Source organism: Eptatretus burgeri, chromosome 5 (assembly GCF_056783735.1).
Source record: "Eptatretus burgeri isolate ZD-2024b chromosome 5, Ebu_testis_v1, whole genome shotgun sequence".
NCBI lineage: Eukaryota > Metazoa > Chordata > Myxini > Myxiniformes > Myxinidae > Eptatretus > Eptatretus burgeri.
Window position 1 is genome coordinate 3669434 of NC_140965.1, and position 18316 is coordinate 3687749.

The 18316-nt window shown below is 47.2% G+C and overlaps 1 protein-coding gene and 1 long non-coding RNA gene across 2 annotated transcripts in view; one reads left to right on the forward strand and one right to left on the reverse strand.

Moving 5' to 3' along the window:
• The first annotated feature begins 2172 nt into the window (after positions 1-2172).
• The window catches only part of LOC147025723 (uncharacterized), a 132972-nt gene continuing 116828 nt past the window's right edge, over positions 2173-18316 (forward strand). The window contains exon 1 of the mRNA XM_085880423.1: positions 2173-2330. Within this exon, the coding sequence (XP_085736549.1) occupies positions 2252-2330 (79 nt within the window). The 5' untranslated portion in view covers positions 2173-2251. The remainder of the gene's footprint in view (positions 2331-18316) is intronic.
• LOC147025724 (uncharacterized) overlaps positions 8523-18316 on the reverse strand; it is a 28809-nt gene continuing 19015 nt past the window's right edge. The window contains exon 3 of the long non-coding RNA XR_015057988.1: positions 8523-11805. This is a non-coding gene — a long non-coding RNA (uncharacterized LOC147025724). The remainder of the gene's footprint in view (positions 11806-18316) is intronic.

Sequence of the window (18316 nt, forward strand, 5' to 3'; positions counted from 1 at the left end):
CAAAATGGCGTCACAACTGCTCTTCTACTTCCCCACCTCCTCTCCCTTTCTCACTACTACCCCTGCCCTCACTCTTCTATCCCCCCCCTCCTCTCACTACTCCTTTCACGCTCACTCTTCGACCTCCCCTGCGTCCTCTCCCTCTCTCACTACTACCCCTACACTCGCTCGTCTACTCCCCTTCCCTTTGCTCTTCTACTCCCCTCCCTCCTCTCACTACTCCCCCTCCCTCCTCTCACTACTCCTTCCACCCTCACTCTTCTACCTCCCTCCCTCCTCTCCCTCAGTACTACCCCAACCCTCGCTCATCTACCCCCCTCCCTCCCCTCCCTACTCCCCCTACACTCGCTCCCCTACTCCCCCTCCCTTTGCTCTTCTCCTCCCCCTCCCTCCTCTCACTACCCCCCCTCCACTCCCTCGTCTACTCCCCTTCCCTTTGCTCTTCTACTCCCCCTCCCTGCTCTCACTACTCCCCCTACTCTCGCTCTTCTACTCCCCCTCCCTCCTCTCACTACTCCTTCCACCCTCACTCTTCTACCTCCCTCCCTCCTCTCCCTCAGTACTCCCCCTACACTCGCTCGTCTACTCCCCTTCCCTTTGCTCTTCTACTCCCCCTACACTCGTGAACAAACTTTGGTACATACACGGTGATTAACGTTGTGGTAAAGTTTCATCGAAATTGCATGTGTAGTTTCAGACAAGAGGTTGGAAGTATTTATGGACGGACAGACGACGTGCCATCCTAAAAGCTTCCCGGAACTATCTTCCAAGTGAGCTAAAACTCAGGGCCTAAGGGTATCTGGGGGGGGGGGGGAGTTGCCCCCAAAAGAGGTATTTTTCTTCCCAGAAACTACACGCACAATTTCGATGAAACTTCACCATAACTTTCATCACCCATGATGTGCCAAAGTTCGTTCACACCATGACAAAAACCTGGGTCTAAGGCGGTTTATGGAGGGGGGTGGGGGGGGTTGCCCCTCAAAATAGGTATTTGCTTTCTTTCTCCGGAACCACAGAAACAATTTTGATAAAAAATTGAGCACAACCTTCGTCACCCGTGATGTACCAAACTTTGTTCATGCGACTTAAAAATTGGGATCGAAGGGGATTTCAGGTATGGGAGCATGCGCAGGAGCAGCGACTCCAGGGGCCTCCGTCTGGCCATCCCCTTGATGCTTGACCCACCCTATCTGCTTGAGATGATTATCAACCTGCTGCAACCACGAGGCACGTGATCCGCCCATTGGCCTCCTCTACTCATGAGGTTCCCACACTGAGAGAATCTGGTGAGCAGGATCAGCGTCAGGAAAACGAGCCACATGTCCATACAGCCGCAGCTGATGCTCACGGACTATGCAGGTAACAAATCTCATTTGAGTCTCTCTCAACAACCGCTCGTTGGACACAAAGTCCAACCAGCGATAGCCAAGGATTCTCCGAAGAGACCTTGTACCAAAGTAATTAAGTCTCCATCTCAGATCCCTGGTCTGAGTCCAAGTCTCACATCCATAGAGCATGACTGGAAGCACCAAACCAAAGACCTGAAGACTCGGACATTTGTCTTCCTGCACAGGTACCGGCAGCACCACACCCCATGATCCATTGAATCCATGACTCCCCAAGCCCGACCCAGACGTCCATTGACATCTGGCTCACAGACAGCACAGACATAAATATCACTGCCAAGGGAAGTGAATCTCTCCGTAACCTCAACATCCTCACCACAAACAGGTGCAGACAAGATAGCAGCATCCATTGAAAGCCTGGATCACATCATTGTGGTTCAGGGATTGCCTTCAAAAGCACAACCATGCAAGAAGCATGGGTATTGTGATGTGCAAGTGTGATATTTCAAAAGTACCACTGAGGAGAGGAGAGATGTTTCTTCGTACTCGATTGATCCGATCGTATGTATCCTCTTATTTCATGGAATGTTGAATTGCTCCTTGTTTTCCAAAAGTAAGGATCAATGTTTTTTATTACAGCCTTTCTGAAACTTTGAGCCAAAGCATTTGCACCAGAGATAAACACGACATACCTTTCTGTATGTCAGGAGTCAATAAAGAAAATAGATCCTGCCGCAACAGCCTCGGGCACAAGAAAAACCTTCATTAAAGCAGATGAGAGGCTTTAAAGGAAGAACTCGTCTGAAGGATTGCTCCAACGACTGAGGGAGAAAGTGATAGAGAGTGAAAGTGTGTCCTTTGATCGCAGATAAATACTCCAGGACATCGTTGATATAACTCCTGCCATGAGACTTCAGGGTTTTCTCACCATCTGCTGCTGCCTGGTGATCGCATGCTGTGGCACCATCACCAAGCTGACCGTTTGTAAGTGTTGGGGGTTATAGTGTACGTGTTTGGGGGTTGAGTGTATCTGACCTTCAAATCCTCTGGACCGATTGTACCTCAAAGTCTCCATGTGGAGTCCGTTCCATGCGAACCCTGATACTTAATGAGGAGTTTGCGCAGGAGCAGCGGCAGACTGAGCAGCTGGCCTTTCGGGCACCGACCGAGGGCCTTGGCCGTTAAAGGGCCAGTGTTCAAATAAATAAATAAATAAATAAATAAATAAATGTTTGTTTCCATTTTCAGAAGTAGGAGAGGAAGGTGATTTTATAACGTCGATTTAAACATCGTATTTTCATTGTTGAGAGTAGAAAGTCGATTTCGACTGATTCTGGAAGAAAAAAAAATTCCATCAAAGACATGTATTGTTGTTAAACTGAACATTTAACCTGCTTTAAACAAACAACATTTACCACTGTTCAAGCTTCAGTTTCAAACTTTACAGGAAACAGTTATAACCATGAACGTGCGTGACAAAAAACGGGGTTGGACCCTCTATCCAAATCAATTATTGCCCATGTTGTTCACACGTTCGTTTTGTTCATCTTGTAGACAAATACCTCGTGTTCAATGGACTCGGTCGCTCCGAACGTTCCGCTGTCTCCTTCATTTCGCCTCACTCGTCGCTTGCTGGTCAATTGGACCAAATTTTCATTGGTCTTCATGGCCTTGTAGCAGACCCGCCTGATGTACTGCATGAACATTATTAGCTTGCCATTCACCAAGTCCAGATATACTTGGGCTGGGGTAATGTAGGGTGGGGTGGGGTGTGAGGTAGGGTAGGGTGGGGTGGGGTGTGAGGTAGTGTAGGGTGTGAGGTAGGGTAGGGTGGGGTGGGGTGTGAGGTAGGGTAGGGTGGGGTGGGGTGTGAGGTAGTGTAGGGTGTGAGGTAGGGTAGGGTGGGGTGGGGTGTGAGGTAGGGTAGGGTGGGGTGGGGTGTGAGGTAGTGTAGGGTGTGGGGTAGGGGTGAGGGTGTAGGGTGTGAGGTAGGGTAGGGTGGGGTGGGGTGTGAGGTAGGGTAGGGTGGGGTGGGGTGTGAGGTAGTGTGGGGTGGGGTGGGGTGTGAGGTAGTGTGGGGTAGGGTGTGAGGTAGTGTAGGGTGTGAGGTAGTGAGGTAGGGTGTGAGGTAGTGTAGGGTGTGAGGTAGTGTAGGGTGGGGTAGGGTGTGAGGTAGGGTAGGGTGGGGTGGGGTGTGAGGTAGTGTGGGGTGGGGTAGGGTGTGAGGTAGTGTAGGGTGTGAGGTAGTGTAGGGTGGGGTGGGGTGTGAGGTAGTGTGGGGTGGGGTAGGGTGTGAGGTAGTGTAGGGTGTGAGGTAGTGTAGGGTGTGAGAGTGTGGGGTGGGGTGTGAGGTAGTGTGGGGTGGGGTAGGGTGTGAGGTAGTGTAGGGTAGGGTGGGGTGGGGTGGGGTGTGAGGTAGTGTAGGGTGTGAGGGTGGGGTGGGGTGTGAGGTAGTGTAGGGTGTGAGGTAGGGTAGGGTGTGAGGTAGGGTAGGGTGGGGTGGGGTGTGAGGTAGTGTGGGGTAGGGTGTGAGGTAGTGTGGGGTGTGAGGTAGGGTGGGGTGTGAGGTAGTGTAGGGTGTGAGGTAGGGTAGGGTGGGGTGTGAGGTAGGGTGGGGTTGTGTGGGGTGGGGTGTGAGGTAATGTCGGGTGGGGTGGGGTTGTGTGGGGTGGGGTGTGAGGTAATGTCGGGTGAGGTAGGGTGGGGTTGTGTGGGGTGGGGTGTGAGGTAATGTAGGGTGGGATGGGGTTGTGAGGTAGTGTGGAGTGGGATAGGGCGTGGGTTGATTATACGTTTGTTCTTATTATTGCCAAAATATACTATTATTATTGTTGTCAATATTATTAGTATTAATTTATATGGAGTTTATTACAATGTTATCATTAGCTTTGATATTTATTTTGTATTTCGAATGCCATGCCGTGGTAGAAGCACCTCTTAAGCTGGTCTATACACCTTAACATGACGAGCGTTGATAACATGGAAATTCTTCCGGATTCTTTGTAACGAGCCGAAACCCCGTCACAGACGGATTCCGTTCATTCAACCACACTCGAGGGACATGGACTGGACAGGGCGTGCTTGCACCCGCCTACTCATCCCCCCCTTGCCCCATTCCCCCCCGCCTTCAATTTGCTTACTCCCGCCCAAAAAATTAATTACCCCGGCCCCGCCTCTTCACTCCCCACGCCCCGTCTCTTGAATTCCCCGCCCCACTTGCCCACGCCCCGCTGGCCACCCCACCACACTCAACCCCGCCGAATTCACTCCAGCCCCCGCCCCATTTCCCCCCCGTCTGCCGCTTTCAATTTGCTTACCTTGCCCCCCCCCGTCTCTTCACTTCCTGCCCCGTCTCTTCACTCCCGCCCCCGTCTCTTCACTCCCCGCCCCGCCTCTTCACTCCTCGCCCCGCCTCTTCACTCCTCGCCCCGTCTGTTCATCCCCCGCCCCGTCTCTTCACTCCTCGCCCCGTCTCTTCATCCCCGCCCCCGTCTCTTCACTCCTCCCCCCGTCTCTTCATCCCCCATCTCTTCACTCTCTGCCCCCGTCTCTTCACTCCCTGCCCCCGTCTCTTCATCCCCCGCCCCGTCTCTTCACTCCCCACGCCCCGTCTCTTGAATTCCCCGCCCCACTTGCCCACGCCCCCTGTCCACCCCATCACACTCAACCCCGCCGAATTCACCCCAGCCCCGCCCCATTTCCCCCCCGTCTGCCGCTTTCAATTTGCTTACCTTGCCCCCCGTCTCTTCACTTCCCGCCCCGGCTCTTCACTCCCGCCCCGTCTCTTCATCCCCCGCCCCGTCTCTTCACTCCCCGCCCCGTCTCTTCACTCCCCATCCCCCCTCTTGCCCCATTCCCCCCCCCGCCTTCAATTTGCTTACCCCGCTCTTCACTACCCCGGCCCCGCCTCTTCACTCCCCACGCCCCGTCTCTTCAATTCCCGCCCCACTTGCCCACGCCCCGCTGTCCACCCCATCACACTCAACCCCGCCGAATTCACCCCAGCCCCCGCCCCATTTCCCCCCGTCTGCCGCTTTCAATTTGCTTACCTTGCCCCCCGTCTCTTCACTTCCCGCCCACACCTCTTCACTCCCGCCCCCGTCTCTTCACTCCCCCGCCCCGTCTCTTCACTCCCGCCCCGTCTCTTCACTCCCGCCCCGTCTCTTCACTCCCCGCCCCCGCCTCTTCATCCCCCGCCCCGTCTCTTCATCCCCGCCCCGTCTCTTCATCCCCCGCCCCCGCCTCTTCATCCCCGCCCCGCCTCTTCACTCCTCGCCCCCGCCTCTTCACTCCTCGCCCCGTCTCTTCACTCCCCGCCCCGTCTCTTCATCCCTGCCCCCGTCTCTTCATCCCCCGCCCCGTCTCTTCATCCCCCGCCCCGTCTCTTCATCCCCCGCCCCCGTCTCTTCATCCCCCGCCCCGTCTCTTCACTCCCCGCCCCCGTCTCTTCATCCCCCGCCCCCGTCTCTTTATCCCTCGCCCCTCATCCCTCGCCCCTGTCTCTTCACTTCCCGCCCCTGCCTCTTCATCCCCCGCCCACACCTCTTCACTCCCCGCCCCCGTCTCAACGAAAAGTGTTTATTCTGCCTCAGAGTTGAAAGTTGACTATTGCCACGATGTGCGATGCACTCTTACAGGTACGAAAGTTCTTTCAGTCCAGGTCACAGTACCGAGAAAAACGTGACGCCACCGCTCGGAGGAGCACAAAATTGGTCCTTCAGTATTAATATATAGATAATTAATTATCCGAATCAACTCAGTCGGTCATGACAATCGTTTCGGTGCATCACGTTCCACATCAGAAAGCTCCAGTAGAACTTTGGACCTCTGTATCTGAAACCGCACCAAGGAAAAAATTGAAACTTGGCACATGGCAAGTCCCATCCCTCATGGGGAATGTGTGATTTTTCTTTTATGACATCATAGGTGCCTTCGTTATGACGTCATAATTGCTTATGCAGAACGCTACATCTGATCAGTATGAAAAATTTTGAGGGTCATCGAAGGATAAAATGGTCCACAGAAAAAAAATGATGACGTCATCGGTCACGTGCTTCGGCAACCAGCCATAGTTTTTGTTGTTTTTTTTAAACCTTCAAAAATCTCATTGAAGTGGCTGAACAGATCGAGGCGAAACTTTACACGTATGACCGCCCATCAATGAGGAACAAAAGGTTCACATATATGGCATCATATGTCACATGGTTTGGCAGCCATATTGGATTCTTCTCCAGAAGGCTGGACAGATTGAGGGGAAACTTCACAGAAACGTTCCCCAAGCCTTGGGTGAACAAGTTGGTTCAGGAATAATTGATGTCACATGGTTTAGCTGCCATATTGGATTGAAGAAATATTAAAGAATGTTTTCTCTGGAACCATTTAATCAATTGACTGAAATTTCACAAATATGATCTAGTCGTGTCGGGGAATAAATGTTTTAAATTTCAACCGAATTGGATACATGGTCTGGCAAGCAGAATTGTTTTTTTTTTTGTTTTTTTTTGATCTGGGTTCTTTTTTTTTTTTTTTCTTTTGTTTTGAATAAGGCTCACTTGGCTGTGCCTGGATGGGTTTGAGGGTCGATGAGTAACAGATGAAATGTGAATCCTGTCCAGGTTCCTCCTGATGACTTCATCTTTGCTTTTTGCTTGTTCGGGTTCCTTCTGATAACTCCAATGCACGACTGGACCTATTTGGTCTTCCATTTGATTTGAATTGAATTTATTTTATTCCCATTCTAAATTCAATTGAATAATGAAAAACATCATGGGTCAGGGTCAGGTGTCCGATCAAAGCGGGTCTTGGTACCCGATCATCACTACCAGCAGTTATAAAGTGGCAGTTCTAATTTTGTTTCTTTTTAATTACGTAACACCAGTACACAAACACCACACAAAACTCCACAAACACCCCACAAAACAAGTCCTGGTGAGGGTTTGCAATCTCTGATTGCTCGTTTTCAAGTTACCTCCACCAGCAATTGAGCAAAGGTGAAGGATGTTGTTTTCACCCCTTTTTGTTTGTCTGTTTGTTTTTTTTGTGAACAGGATGTTTCAAAAACATTGTGGACAGATCCGGATGAAATTTTTTGGACAGGTTGGGTGTGTGACACGGACGAACTGATTCGATTTTGTTGAAGATCCGGATCCGACAAGAATTTTTAAAGTGATTCTTCACCATTGAGAAATAGCACTCAAAAAACGATACATAGCACGATATCTCAAAAATGTATTGGGCCCGATATGTTCTCATGGATCAGGCATTGTGTGGCAGAGGTATGAACTCTACCGAGTGCCATTCTAGTTAAATACTGTTTCAGGCCGTTTGCCATGACATTTGCCATCTATGATATACGTATTACATACATAACATTCATGACGCTGTGGATTGTAATGTATGTTCTGTACTCTGGTTTGTACATCACAGTGTATCTGTTTCAATTCACCATTTCGTTATTGTTCTGCATATTTATGCACAAATGTTTGTTTTCGAAAACTTTTACTCCGCACAAAGTGTCATTTAAATTTTTTTTATCTCGGGGTTCCAAAGACCCCTTTTACCCGAGGGCCCAGAATACCGTCAGTGCACCCCGACGCAGGAGATCGGTGTTTTGGACTTCTTGTGCAAGTTTTAAATCTCACTGATTAACAGGTTACTTTTGAACACCTTCCATTGGAGTCGTCTGTTTAGCTCCATACGAATGCTTAACTACTGATCCGTGCAAATATTCACCTCCTCCATCCGAATTATGCAGAGGTAGGTGTTGGATCAAATCTTTTGAATGGGAGGACCATATATGGCATTTAATTGTTCATAAAAGTGACTTATTTGTTTCTGATTGTTCTTGGGGTTGACAAGCTTTCTCAGTGCAACAGAAGTCTTTCGTCCACCTGCGTACTCTTTCCACCTCTTGCTTGATTTTATTTTATCAGAGTTTATATTTTATCAGAGTTCGGAGTTTCAAACACCCTCCTCGGCTCAAGTATGGGAGAAAATCGTCCAACTGGATTAGCACGACTGCAATTGCACCACAGTAGGTGCATATCAATAGAGACTGAATGACACTTGCACTTTCACCCCGTTACCATGATTTTGTAATTTAATATTTTGTGGACCACTGCGAGTTACTTACATAGCAGGTAATCTTAGCCCACCCCCCCCCCCCTTGCAGGAAAATCTTGGTTGCCCCTGTCAGGTCAGGTATGGGAGCATGCGCCAAAGCAGTGCGTCGCTGCGTCCACTTTCCGCTGGCACTCCAGCGGCTTCAGTCTGGCCATCCCCCAGGCAGATGCCTGGCCCATCCCCATCTCCTTGAGATGCTGATCAACCTGCTACAACCACGAGGCACGTGGTCAGCCCATTGGGCTCCTCCACTCACAAGGCTCCCTCGCTGAGAGAATCTGGTGAGCAGGATCAGCATCAGGAAAACGAGCCACATGTCTATACAGCCACAGCTGAAGTTCACGGACCATGCAGGTAACAAATCTCATTTGAATCTCTCTGAGCAACCGCTCGTTGGACACAAAATCTGACCAGTAATAGCCAATGATTCTACGAAGAGACCTGGTACCAAAGGAATGAAGTCTCCATCTCAGATTCCTGGTCAGAGTCCAAGTCTCACATCCATAGAGCAAGACTGGAAGCACCAATGACCTGAAGACTCAGACTGTCATCCTCCCGCACTGGTTCTGGCAGCGCCACACCCCATGATCCAGTGAATTCATCACTTCCCAGGCACGAACCAGACGTCTGTTGACCTCTGGGTCACAGCCAACAGACACATGAATATCATTGCCAAGGTAAGTGAATCTCTCCGTGACCTCAACATCTTCATCACAAACACGTACCGACAAGATATCCAAGATGTCATTGAAAGCCTGGATCTTAGTTTTGACCCAGGAAACCCGTAATCTCAGTGATTCCGACTCCTCATTCAGCCCATCGGGGCCCCCTAAAAGGATATCCAGAGTGTCTGTAAAGATAACTGCATCATCTGCGAAATCAAGGTCAGAGATCTTGACATCCCCAAACAATGCACCGCAGCTTTATCTCTCCGACATCCTCCCCTGAATCCAGTCCATGCAAGTGCTGATAATTGTGAGGGGGCCAGTACACACCCCCAGACGAACTCCAGTAACAACCGGAAATAAGTCTGAGATGGTACCACCACATCGCACAGCACTCTCAGTACCAGGGTATAGTTTAGACATCAGATGGATCAGTTTTGGTGGCACCCCATGAAGACCACGAATCCTACAGAGGGCATCCCAATTCATTGAATCAAACGCTTTGTCGAGATAAACATAGGCTGCAAGCAGCTCCTGCTGAAACTCTCGTCTGCGCTCGGTGAGGACCCGAGGAGCAAGGATACGGTCAATATTTGACCTCTTTGGTGTAAAGCCTGACTGCTCTGGATACTGGTGCTCAAGCAGATGGTGGCAAACCCTATCAAAAATTATTTGAGCAAAGACCTTGCCCGGCACTGAGAGCAGCGTCATGCCTCAATAGTTGTTGTAGTCTTGCCAATCACCCTTCCTTTTCCAGAGAAGGACAACAAGTCCCCTTTTCAAGTGAGTTGGGATGATGCTTGTGTTCCAGGCAGAGCACAGAACTGCATCCAATGACACGAGTACAGTATTTCCACCAGCGTTGAGAAGTTCAGCATGGATGCCACAGATCCCAGGCGCTTTACCGCAGTCAACGCAATGCGAGAATTCTTCTGTAAGCAGGACGAGAATCACTTGACCACAGGTGATGTTCTACCCTCTTACAGATTCCTCGCACATAGGCCTTCTTGTCCATCCTTGGTGCACGTACAGTTTTACGCTCAGCTCCCTGAACAGCTCAGCTCTGCCATTCAGCCTGGCCCTGCAACTCTGGGCAATGGTACCCAGTGTCCCTTGAGAAACCAAATTCTTCTTCGCCCTCTGGTAAGTTCCAAGACATCTACCGGCAATATCAAGGATGGTGGTCTTAAAGGCACTCCACAACTCTTCAAGATCCCACAAAACACCCAGACCCCCAAATTCTCCACTCAGCCTATTCGCAAACTCCTCAGCTACCCTCTCATCCTTGAGCTTGCAAACATCCAACCCAGGGTGGGATGGTACCATTCTCCTGGATTTATGCTGCAACTTGTTGCTGCAACAAGCCTGTGGTCACGTATTGAGGAACTGAGCACTCTGGGAGGCCCTGCAGTTCTGGATCATCCTCCAGTGACCATCAACGAGCACATGGACAATATCATCTGCCACACTGCCAGTGTTGGAATACCAAGCCCATCTATGAGCCTGTGGGCACTGAAACCATTAACCGGCCACCCGAAGTCCATGACTTCTTGCAAAGTCAAGGAACTTCGTGCTATTCTGGTTCTCAGTTCCAGACCGATGGGGATCAACACACGTCTCATAACCATCCCTCTCAGTTCCAGTCGATGCATTGAAATCCCCCAAGACTAGAAGAGTATCTCACCTGGGGCACTGATAAACCACAGACTCGAGCGTTGCTTTGAATGTGTCCTTCACGGTGAGATCACTCTTCTCGGTCGGAGCATATACAGAGACGAGGGAAAGAGCTTCAGCAACTCCTTGGACACAGCTACAGCAACTCCTTGGACATGGTAACCATCAGAGCGACCAGACCAATTGTGCGTGTAACCACCCGCCATGAACTCGCCGCAATCCAGTGTCCGAACCTCAGAGAGTGCTGCAATACTGATCTTCAAATGATAACAGAGACAGGTGATCATCCTCTCTTAGAGATGCAACATTCCAGGCACCTACCCAAAGGGACCACCTCAGGTTAACCCAAGGAGCCCGCCGTCTGGTGGATGACACTTTCAGCACTACTCCGACACACTCTCCCGCAATCTGACCGGGGAAGGTTACCCCATGGTTTCCCTCCTACCATCAAAGATTGGGGGTCCCAAAGGCTTTGCCCAATCCCCTCATCCAGTGAGCTGCCCTGCGAAGGGCAGCTGCACAGGAGATACTCTCAGGGAGTGGGTTTTCAGATTTCTTTTTGCTTTTAGAATGTTTTGTGGAATGAAGGGTTACAATCTCTTTACCAAAAGTAACCCAACTGCAGGAGGACGTCTGCAGACACAGTTGGGCACTAGATATGGATGGCCGTTGGCTCCCAAGGAGCTCCTCTGCCCTTTGACAGGGTTTGTTCTTCATCCTGCTGGGTGTCCATATCATACACCATCCTCACCAAAAAACTTGGTGGGGGAGACGGTTTAGTCACCGACAACCCGACCATGCAACAGCTTCGTACAAGTTTACATGGTACCTGTCGCAAGTCACAGATCTAATCTGACTTGACCTGACACACAAGTCAGAGATGTTTCTTGCTTGATGTTCATTTCTTGGATACTCGCATCCCTGTACATGCTGCTTTCTTGCTTGATGCCCAGCATTTATTGGATACTCGCAAATACCACCTGTCGCTGATGGGAATACTAAGGGAGGGGTGGGAGAAAGAGGACAGAGGGAGGGGTGAGGGAGGGGTGAGAGGGAGAGAGGGAGAGAGACTTTGACTTTTATGTCCTTTTATTACAAAAGCATAAAATAAATTTTACAAACCATTTGCAAAACGAGGAAAACAAATGTTAAGGAAACATTTTCAGGAAACAGAACAGGAAAAGCAATTCATGAGTACATCAAAAAGTATAAACAAGTGCTTCATTTGTTACACAACAAAGAACATTTTTCACACCCTATTTATCAATAAAGTCCTGCTCCTTCCCATTCCTGCGACAGTGTAGGTACTTCAGCTGGATTCAAGAAGAAATTAAAGTTCTTTAAGTCAAAATTATATTACAAGCAGAAAGATCACCAGTTTCCACCTTTTTTTTTCTGGTTTTATAAATTGTCATTTTTGCCTCGGCGATCAAAAAATTAACCAACGCAATTTCAGGTTTACGTACAGAGGACATAGCGTAACCATAAATACATTTCACAAAATACCAAAGCAAAACCCAGTTTCAAAAAAAGGTCATGTAAAAAATTAAACAATGGTACAAGTCTTGTGCACCCAACATATGCAAGACACAGCGTTTCACGATTCTCACAGAAAGGACACACTTCCAAAATTTCATTGGAAAATTTGTGCAACAAAACATTACAAGGAAAAATCCATTGCACTACTCTCCATTGCAGGTCGCCTGAACATTTAGAAATTGGAGTCGTGGATAGACTTCGCCATGCAGGAATAAGCGAAGAAAGGGTTGAAAGGGTTAACAGGTGGTCTTTCTATTGGACACCAAAAGGGCCTTTCACTAAATCAGCAAAAATAAAATGAATACAAAGGTCATGTAAAGTCTCTTTCTCAATCGAGTTAAAAGGTACAGATTTGCCATTATCAGTCAAAAGCAACAGGGAAAGCGTATCGGTTAAAGGCCCGGTCACACCTTGACGTTTTAGCCAGCGATGGCAACGTATTAAAATTTATGTAAAACGCTGGCTTACGTTGAACTTTTGATGTTTTTTTTTTAAAGATTCGGACGTATTCATAGCGACTTGGTCTTATGTGTAACGCATTGGTAACTACACAGAACGTTTCGTTGTGTTATAGATAACTTATACCAACGAATGCTGAACCTGTTGTCGGCCTACACAACCGATGCCCAACGATAGTCTAACTCAGGCATAGCGCGTTGCAGGCATCGCCGACGATGTCGTGACGTAGCCTATTAAAAGGCTGATGCACAACAATTCGAATCATAACTGCAGTAGAAATGGAAGGGTCAAAATCGCGGTCACACCTTGGCGATCTTGCCAGCGTATGCCGACCTAAGAAAAATGTGTCTAAAACGTTGGGGCACGTCGAATACGGTATGGGTAAGTTTGGTATGCGCGAGTAGAACGCTAAATACGCTATCATAAGTCGTAGTAAGTAGAGTACGTCAAGAAATTTTGAACATGTTCAAAATTTTACGACGTACTCGGCGTATGACACACGTTCGCATGCGATGGGGATAAGTTTTACACACGATATGTGGACGCTTACACACGTCCACAAAGGCTACTTATAAGCTACTCATAAGTCGAAACACGTCGCGGTAATGTCTTTTTTACGCGAAACTTATTTCTAACTTATGTTTGACGTGCTTTGAACCAATTCTTTACGTAGTCCCAACACACATCGACGTATGTAGACGTATTCCAATGACGTCTTCAGGTCGACAAAAAAAAAAAAAAATGAATGTGTTTCTCGCTTACAACTGCCATATAAAGACGTGTTCCCAGCAGTTTTGGGAATTGGTATATAAAAATGCTGCTCATAAAAGGGGAACCCAACATTGTTTTCGAGTTCCTTTTTGAGTCGATGTCCATGTCAGCAGTAACAGTATCAGTATCAGTATCAGTATTAGTATGAGTATTAGTAGTAGTTTGTTCATGTTGGCAGTAGTAGGTGAGTGTGAGGGGGAGGGTGTGGGTTATGATGGATCGTCCTTGCGTCCGCGTGTCCACGGGTAGGTTCATAGGCTGCCACTCAACGATTTAAATGGCTGCATCTCCACTATTGAAAGTAGACGCTTGCGCTCAACAATTGGATTTTTTTTACACTCAACGACTTTGAAATGGTACCACTCAGCTAGTTTCATTGTTTACAATGAACGATTTAAATTGCTGTCACTCGCCTTTGTTTTTTATTATTTTTTTTTTTTTTTGTTTTTTGACGCTGGGGTTTGGAAATTTGAAGCGTTTCTTCTGAACGTGTTAAAACGCTCAAACTCGACTATTTTAAATAGACGCTGCCGATAGACAATTGGAATCATAGCCAAGCTAGACATCGAAGTGTGAACATCCTCGTCATGCCGAAGAAAAGTTTGAAGAATGCTGCAAATAAGTGTCCTGGCCGTGGCCGTGGACGCTGACGCAAGGACGATCCATTATACCGACGTCTTTCAGCCTATGAGTAACTTAAAAGTAACGTCTGTCGACGTGTGGCAACGATCACATAACGTGCCAACAACACGTTAATCATAGGTTAGAAATAAGTTTCGGGTACGCTAAACACTACCTCGGCGTGTCTCAACTTATGATTAACTTACAAGTAGCATGTGTTGACGTCTGTCAACGATCGCAGACCGTGCCTACAACTTGTGGCCAGCGTAGCGGAACGTCTGAGTCATATGCCGGCATACGTCGTGAAATTTCAAGCATGAAAAAAATTGAGGACAACCGAAAAGTACAACGTTTAAAGCCAACGTACAACGACTTATGGCAACGTACTACGACGTATGCCAGCGTGCTCTTAATGTTATCAAAACTTACCCATAACGTATTCAACATTTGCCAGCGTTTTAGAAAAAAAATTCAAAAATCGGCATACGTTGGCTAAAACGTCAAGGTGTGACCGGGCCTTAAACAAGCTACCAGATTCAAAGAGGTTCTTGAAATCTACTCCCACATTTTTTAATGCTCTTAAAATTGCAAGAAAAATGTGACCAATAATACTAATTGATCTAAAGCCAGAAAGGCCAGAAATTTCGCAACTAGACTTCCACCTTTCTCTTTGAAAGTCCAACAAATTATGGACTGAAAGGAGGTTTGACCCTACAAAGTGTTGGACAAAGGTCTTGGAAGAAGGAATGGCTGCAAAGAGGGGGTTGTAAAAAATTGGTTCATTCAGAAACATTGAGGTGGTAAAGGAACTGGTCTCGCGACGCAGTGACAAAGCTTGACAGGCATTGATGACACTCTGCAAGTACAGAGGAAGTGATGCCACATCAATCTGAAGCCGCTGTCACAACCTTGACGATTTAGCCAGCGTATGCCGACGTATGAAAATTTTGTCTAAAACGCTGGCACACGTCGAATACGTTATGGGTAAGTTTTGTATACGTTAAGAGCACGCTGAAGCACGCTGGCATACGTCGTAGTCCGCCGAGCTCGTCGACAAATTTTAACATGCTCAAAATTTTTCGACGTATGCCAGTGTATGACTCACGTTCCGCATACGCTGGCCATAAGGTGTAGGCACGTTACGCGATCGTTGACACACGTCGACACACGTTACTTATAAGTTACTCACAAGTCCAAACACGTCGAGGTAATGTTTGGCGTCAGTATTCCAGACTCCATGGTTTATTTTTATTTATTTATTTATTTTCTTCGGCATGACGGTGATGTTGACACTTCGATTTCTATTGCGGTAATAATATAATATTATTAATAGGCTGCCGCTCAACGATTTACATGATTAACCGCACTAGAAATCGAAGTGTCAACATCACCGTCATGCCGAAGAAAAAAAATAAATAAATAAAAATAAACCATGGAGTCTGGAACACTGACGGGTTCCTCCTGTGTGAACCCCATTTGTATATACCAATTCCCCTAAACGCTGCCAATACGCCATTATACGGTAGCTGCAAGTCAGTAACACATTCAGTAAGTTCTGTGGTCGTCCGGAAGACGTCAAATACGTCAATATGCGTTGGAGATATGTTACACATAGGTTCAAAGCACGTTACTCATAGGTTATAAATAAGTTTCGGATAGGCTCAACATTACCTCGACGTGTTTCGACTTATGAGTAACTTACAAGTAATGTGTGTCGATGTGTGTCAACGATCGCATAACGTGCCTACAACTTATGGCCAGCGTATGCGGAACGTGAGCGTCATACGCTGGCATACGTCGAAAAATTTTCAGCATGCTTAAAATTTGTCCACGTACTCGGCGAACTACGACGTATGCCAGCATGCTTCAGCGTCCTCTTAACGTATACAAAACTTACCCATAACGTATTCGACGTGTGCCAGCGTATTCGGCAAATTTTTCATACGTCGGCATACGCTGGCTAAAACGTCAAGGTGTGACAGCGGCTTGACACTTCGATGTCAAGTGCGGTTATGATTTGAATCGTCGAGCGGCAGCCTTTTAATAGGCTACGCCACGTGATCGTCGGCGATACGCTGCCGCGCGCTTTGCATACGTTAGACTATCGTTGGGCATAGGTTGTGAACGCCAACAACACGCTAAGCATTCGTTGGTAAAAGTTATCGAAACGTTCTGTGTACGTTACTAATATGTTATGCATACGTCCAACTCGTTATGAATACGCCCAAAACTGGAAAAAAAACATCAATAGTTCAGCGTATGCCAGCGTTTTACATACATTTTGATACGTTGCCATACGCTGGCTGAAACGTCAAGGTGTGACAGCGGCTTTAGGGAGGTCGAGCAAGAAAAGCTCACGACCAGATCCCAGCTGATCTGCTTGCTTCAGTAAACACAGGGTTAGACTCTCCCAAAGCATGTGGCTGGAAAGAAGCTTTTTTGCAAAGAGAAGATGGAAAGTCATGAGCCTGCTGGTGATGTCAACAAGCCCCTGGCCCCGCTCATTATGAGGAAGGCTGAGGACACCTGGTCTGAGCCAGTGTTTACCACCCCAAACAAAATCAATCAATTGTTTCTGGGTGTTTTTGATGAGCCACTCTGGTGGCTGTAGTACCATAAACCTGTGCCACAGAGTGGAAGTGATCAAATTGTTTGCCACCAATACTCTACCATGGTAAGAGAGTTTACAGAGCAGCCCTCTCCATTTTTGGAGTTTGCAAAACACTTGAATGGATAAACCATCCCAGTTTTTTTGGATATATCGCAAATCACCGAGATGTACGCCCAAATGGTGCACTCCATCATTCTTCCAGGACAAATTTCCAGGGAGTGATGGGAAATAAAAACTTGATGATAGTCCAAAACAAAGAGGCATAACTCTTTGACCAGTTCACCTTAGCTGAACAAGAAACACTAAAGTTTTGACGAGCTTTAAGTAGCTCGTATACATCATCCTGGGTCTAGATTACAGCACGAACATCATCTGCATATGAAATAACTTTTATGGGAGATTCATTTGGGGAAGCAGAGAACCCTGACAATTTCTCCCGCAACCGAACTAAAAGAGACTCAATGGCAAGTACATAAAGAAGACTATACAAGGGACAACTCTGCCTTATACCCCTCGATACAGAAAAGGGAGAACTCAAACTATTATTTACTTTAACCAAACAATATATATTGTGATACAATAACTGAATGTACGATATAAAAGTAGTACCAAATCCAAACCCCTTAAAAACTGCAAATAAATATTTATGATCTATGCTATCGAAGACACGCTCTTGATCTATAAACAATAGCTCTGTGCTTTTATGCAAAATGTCGCACACGTCAGCAATATTACGAACAGCACCGATGTTATCATATATTGACCGTCCAGGCACACAACAAGTTTGATCAGTGTTGACTGTAAAGTTAACTCATTTTATACGAGAGGCAAGAACCTTGGAAATATTTTATAATCGGTAGATAATAAAGAAACTGGACGCCAATTGCGGGTGTCTCCTTTCTTCGGCAGCAAGGAGACAACCGCTCATCTACAACTTAGGGGAAGCTCCCCAACCTGTAGACTTTCTTGGAACATTTCCAGAAGCTCAGGACCAATAATGCCCCAAAATGTTTCATAGAATTCACGAGGAATGCCGTCCAGTCCTGGAGCTTTCCCAGATGCCATAGCAGAAAGTACAAGCCTCAATTCTTCCAGAGTAATAGTATTCTCCACCGAGACCCGTTGTGACTCGGACAACTTTGGCAATGGGTCAATAAAGGTATTTGCAACATTCAAATCAACTTTCTCAGCACATAAAAGAGAGGAAAAGAAGTCATTTACTAACTTCCTAATTATCTTAGGATCACTTACAATGCCATCATCAGGTGATTGCAAAGATAGCATTTGCTGTTGAGTTTTAGTTTTATTCTCCAAGGAGAAGAAGTACAAGTTTTTAATTCTTAGCCGCACTAAAGCCCCTTTTGCACGTTCCTCTACAAGGTGACGAAGCAACTCTTTCTTACTTATAAAGTCTTTGTGCTCTCTTGTGTTACCAATCAATGTAGTAGGTTGGGATTGTAGTTCCAGAATCTCCTTTTCAAGTTGGAAGATCTTAAAAGCTTTGTCCT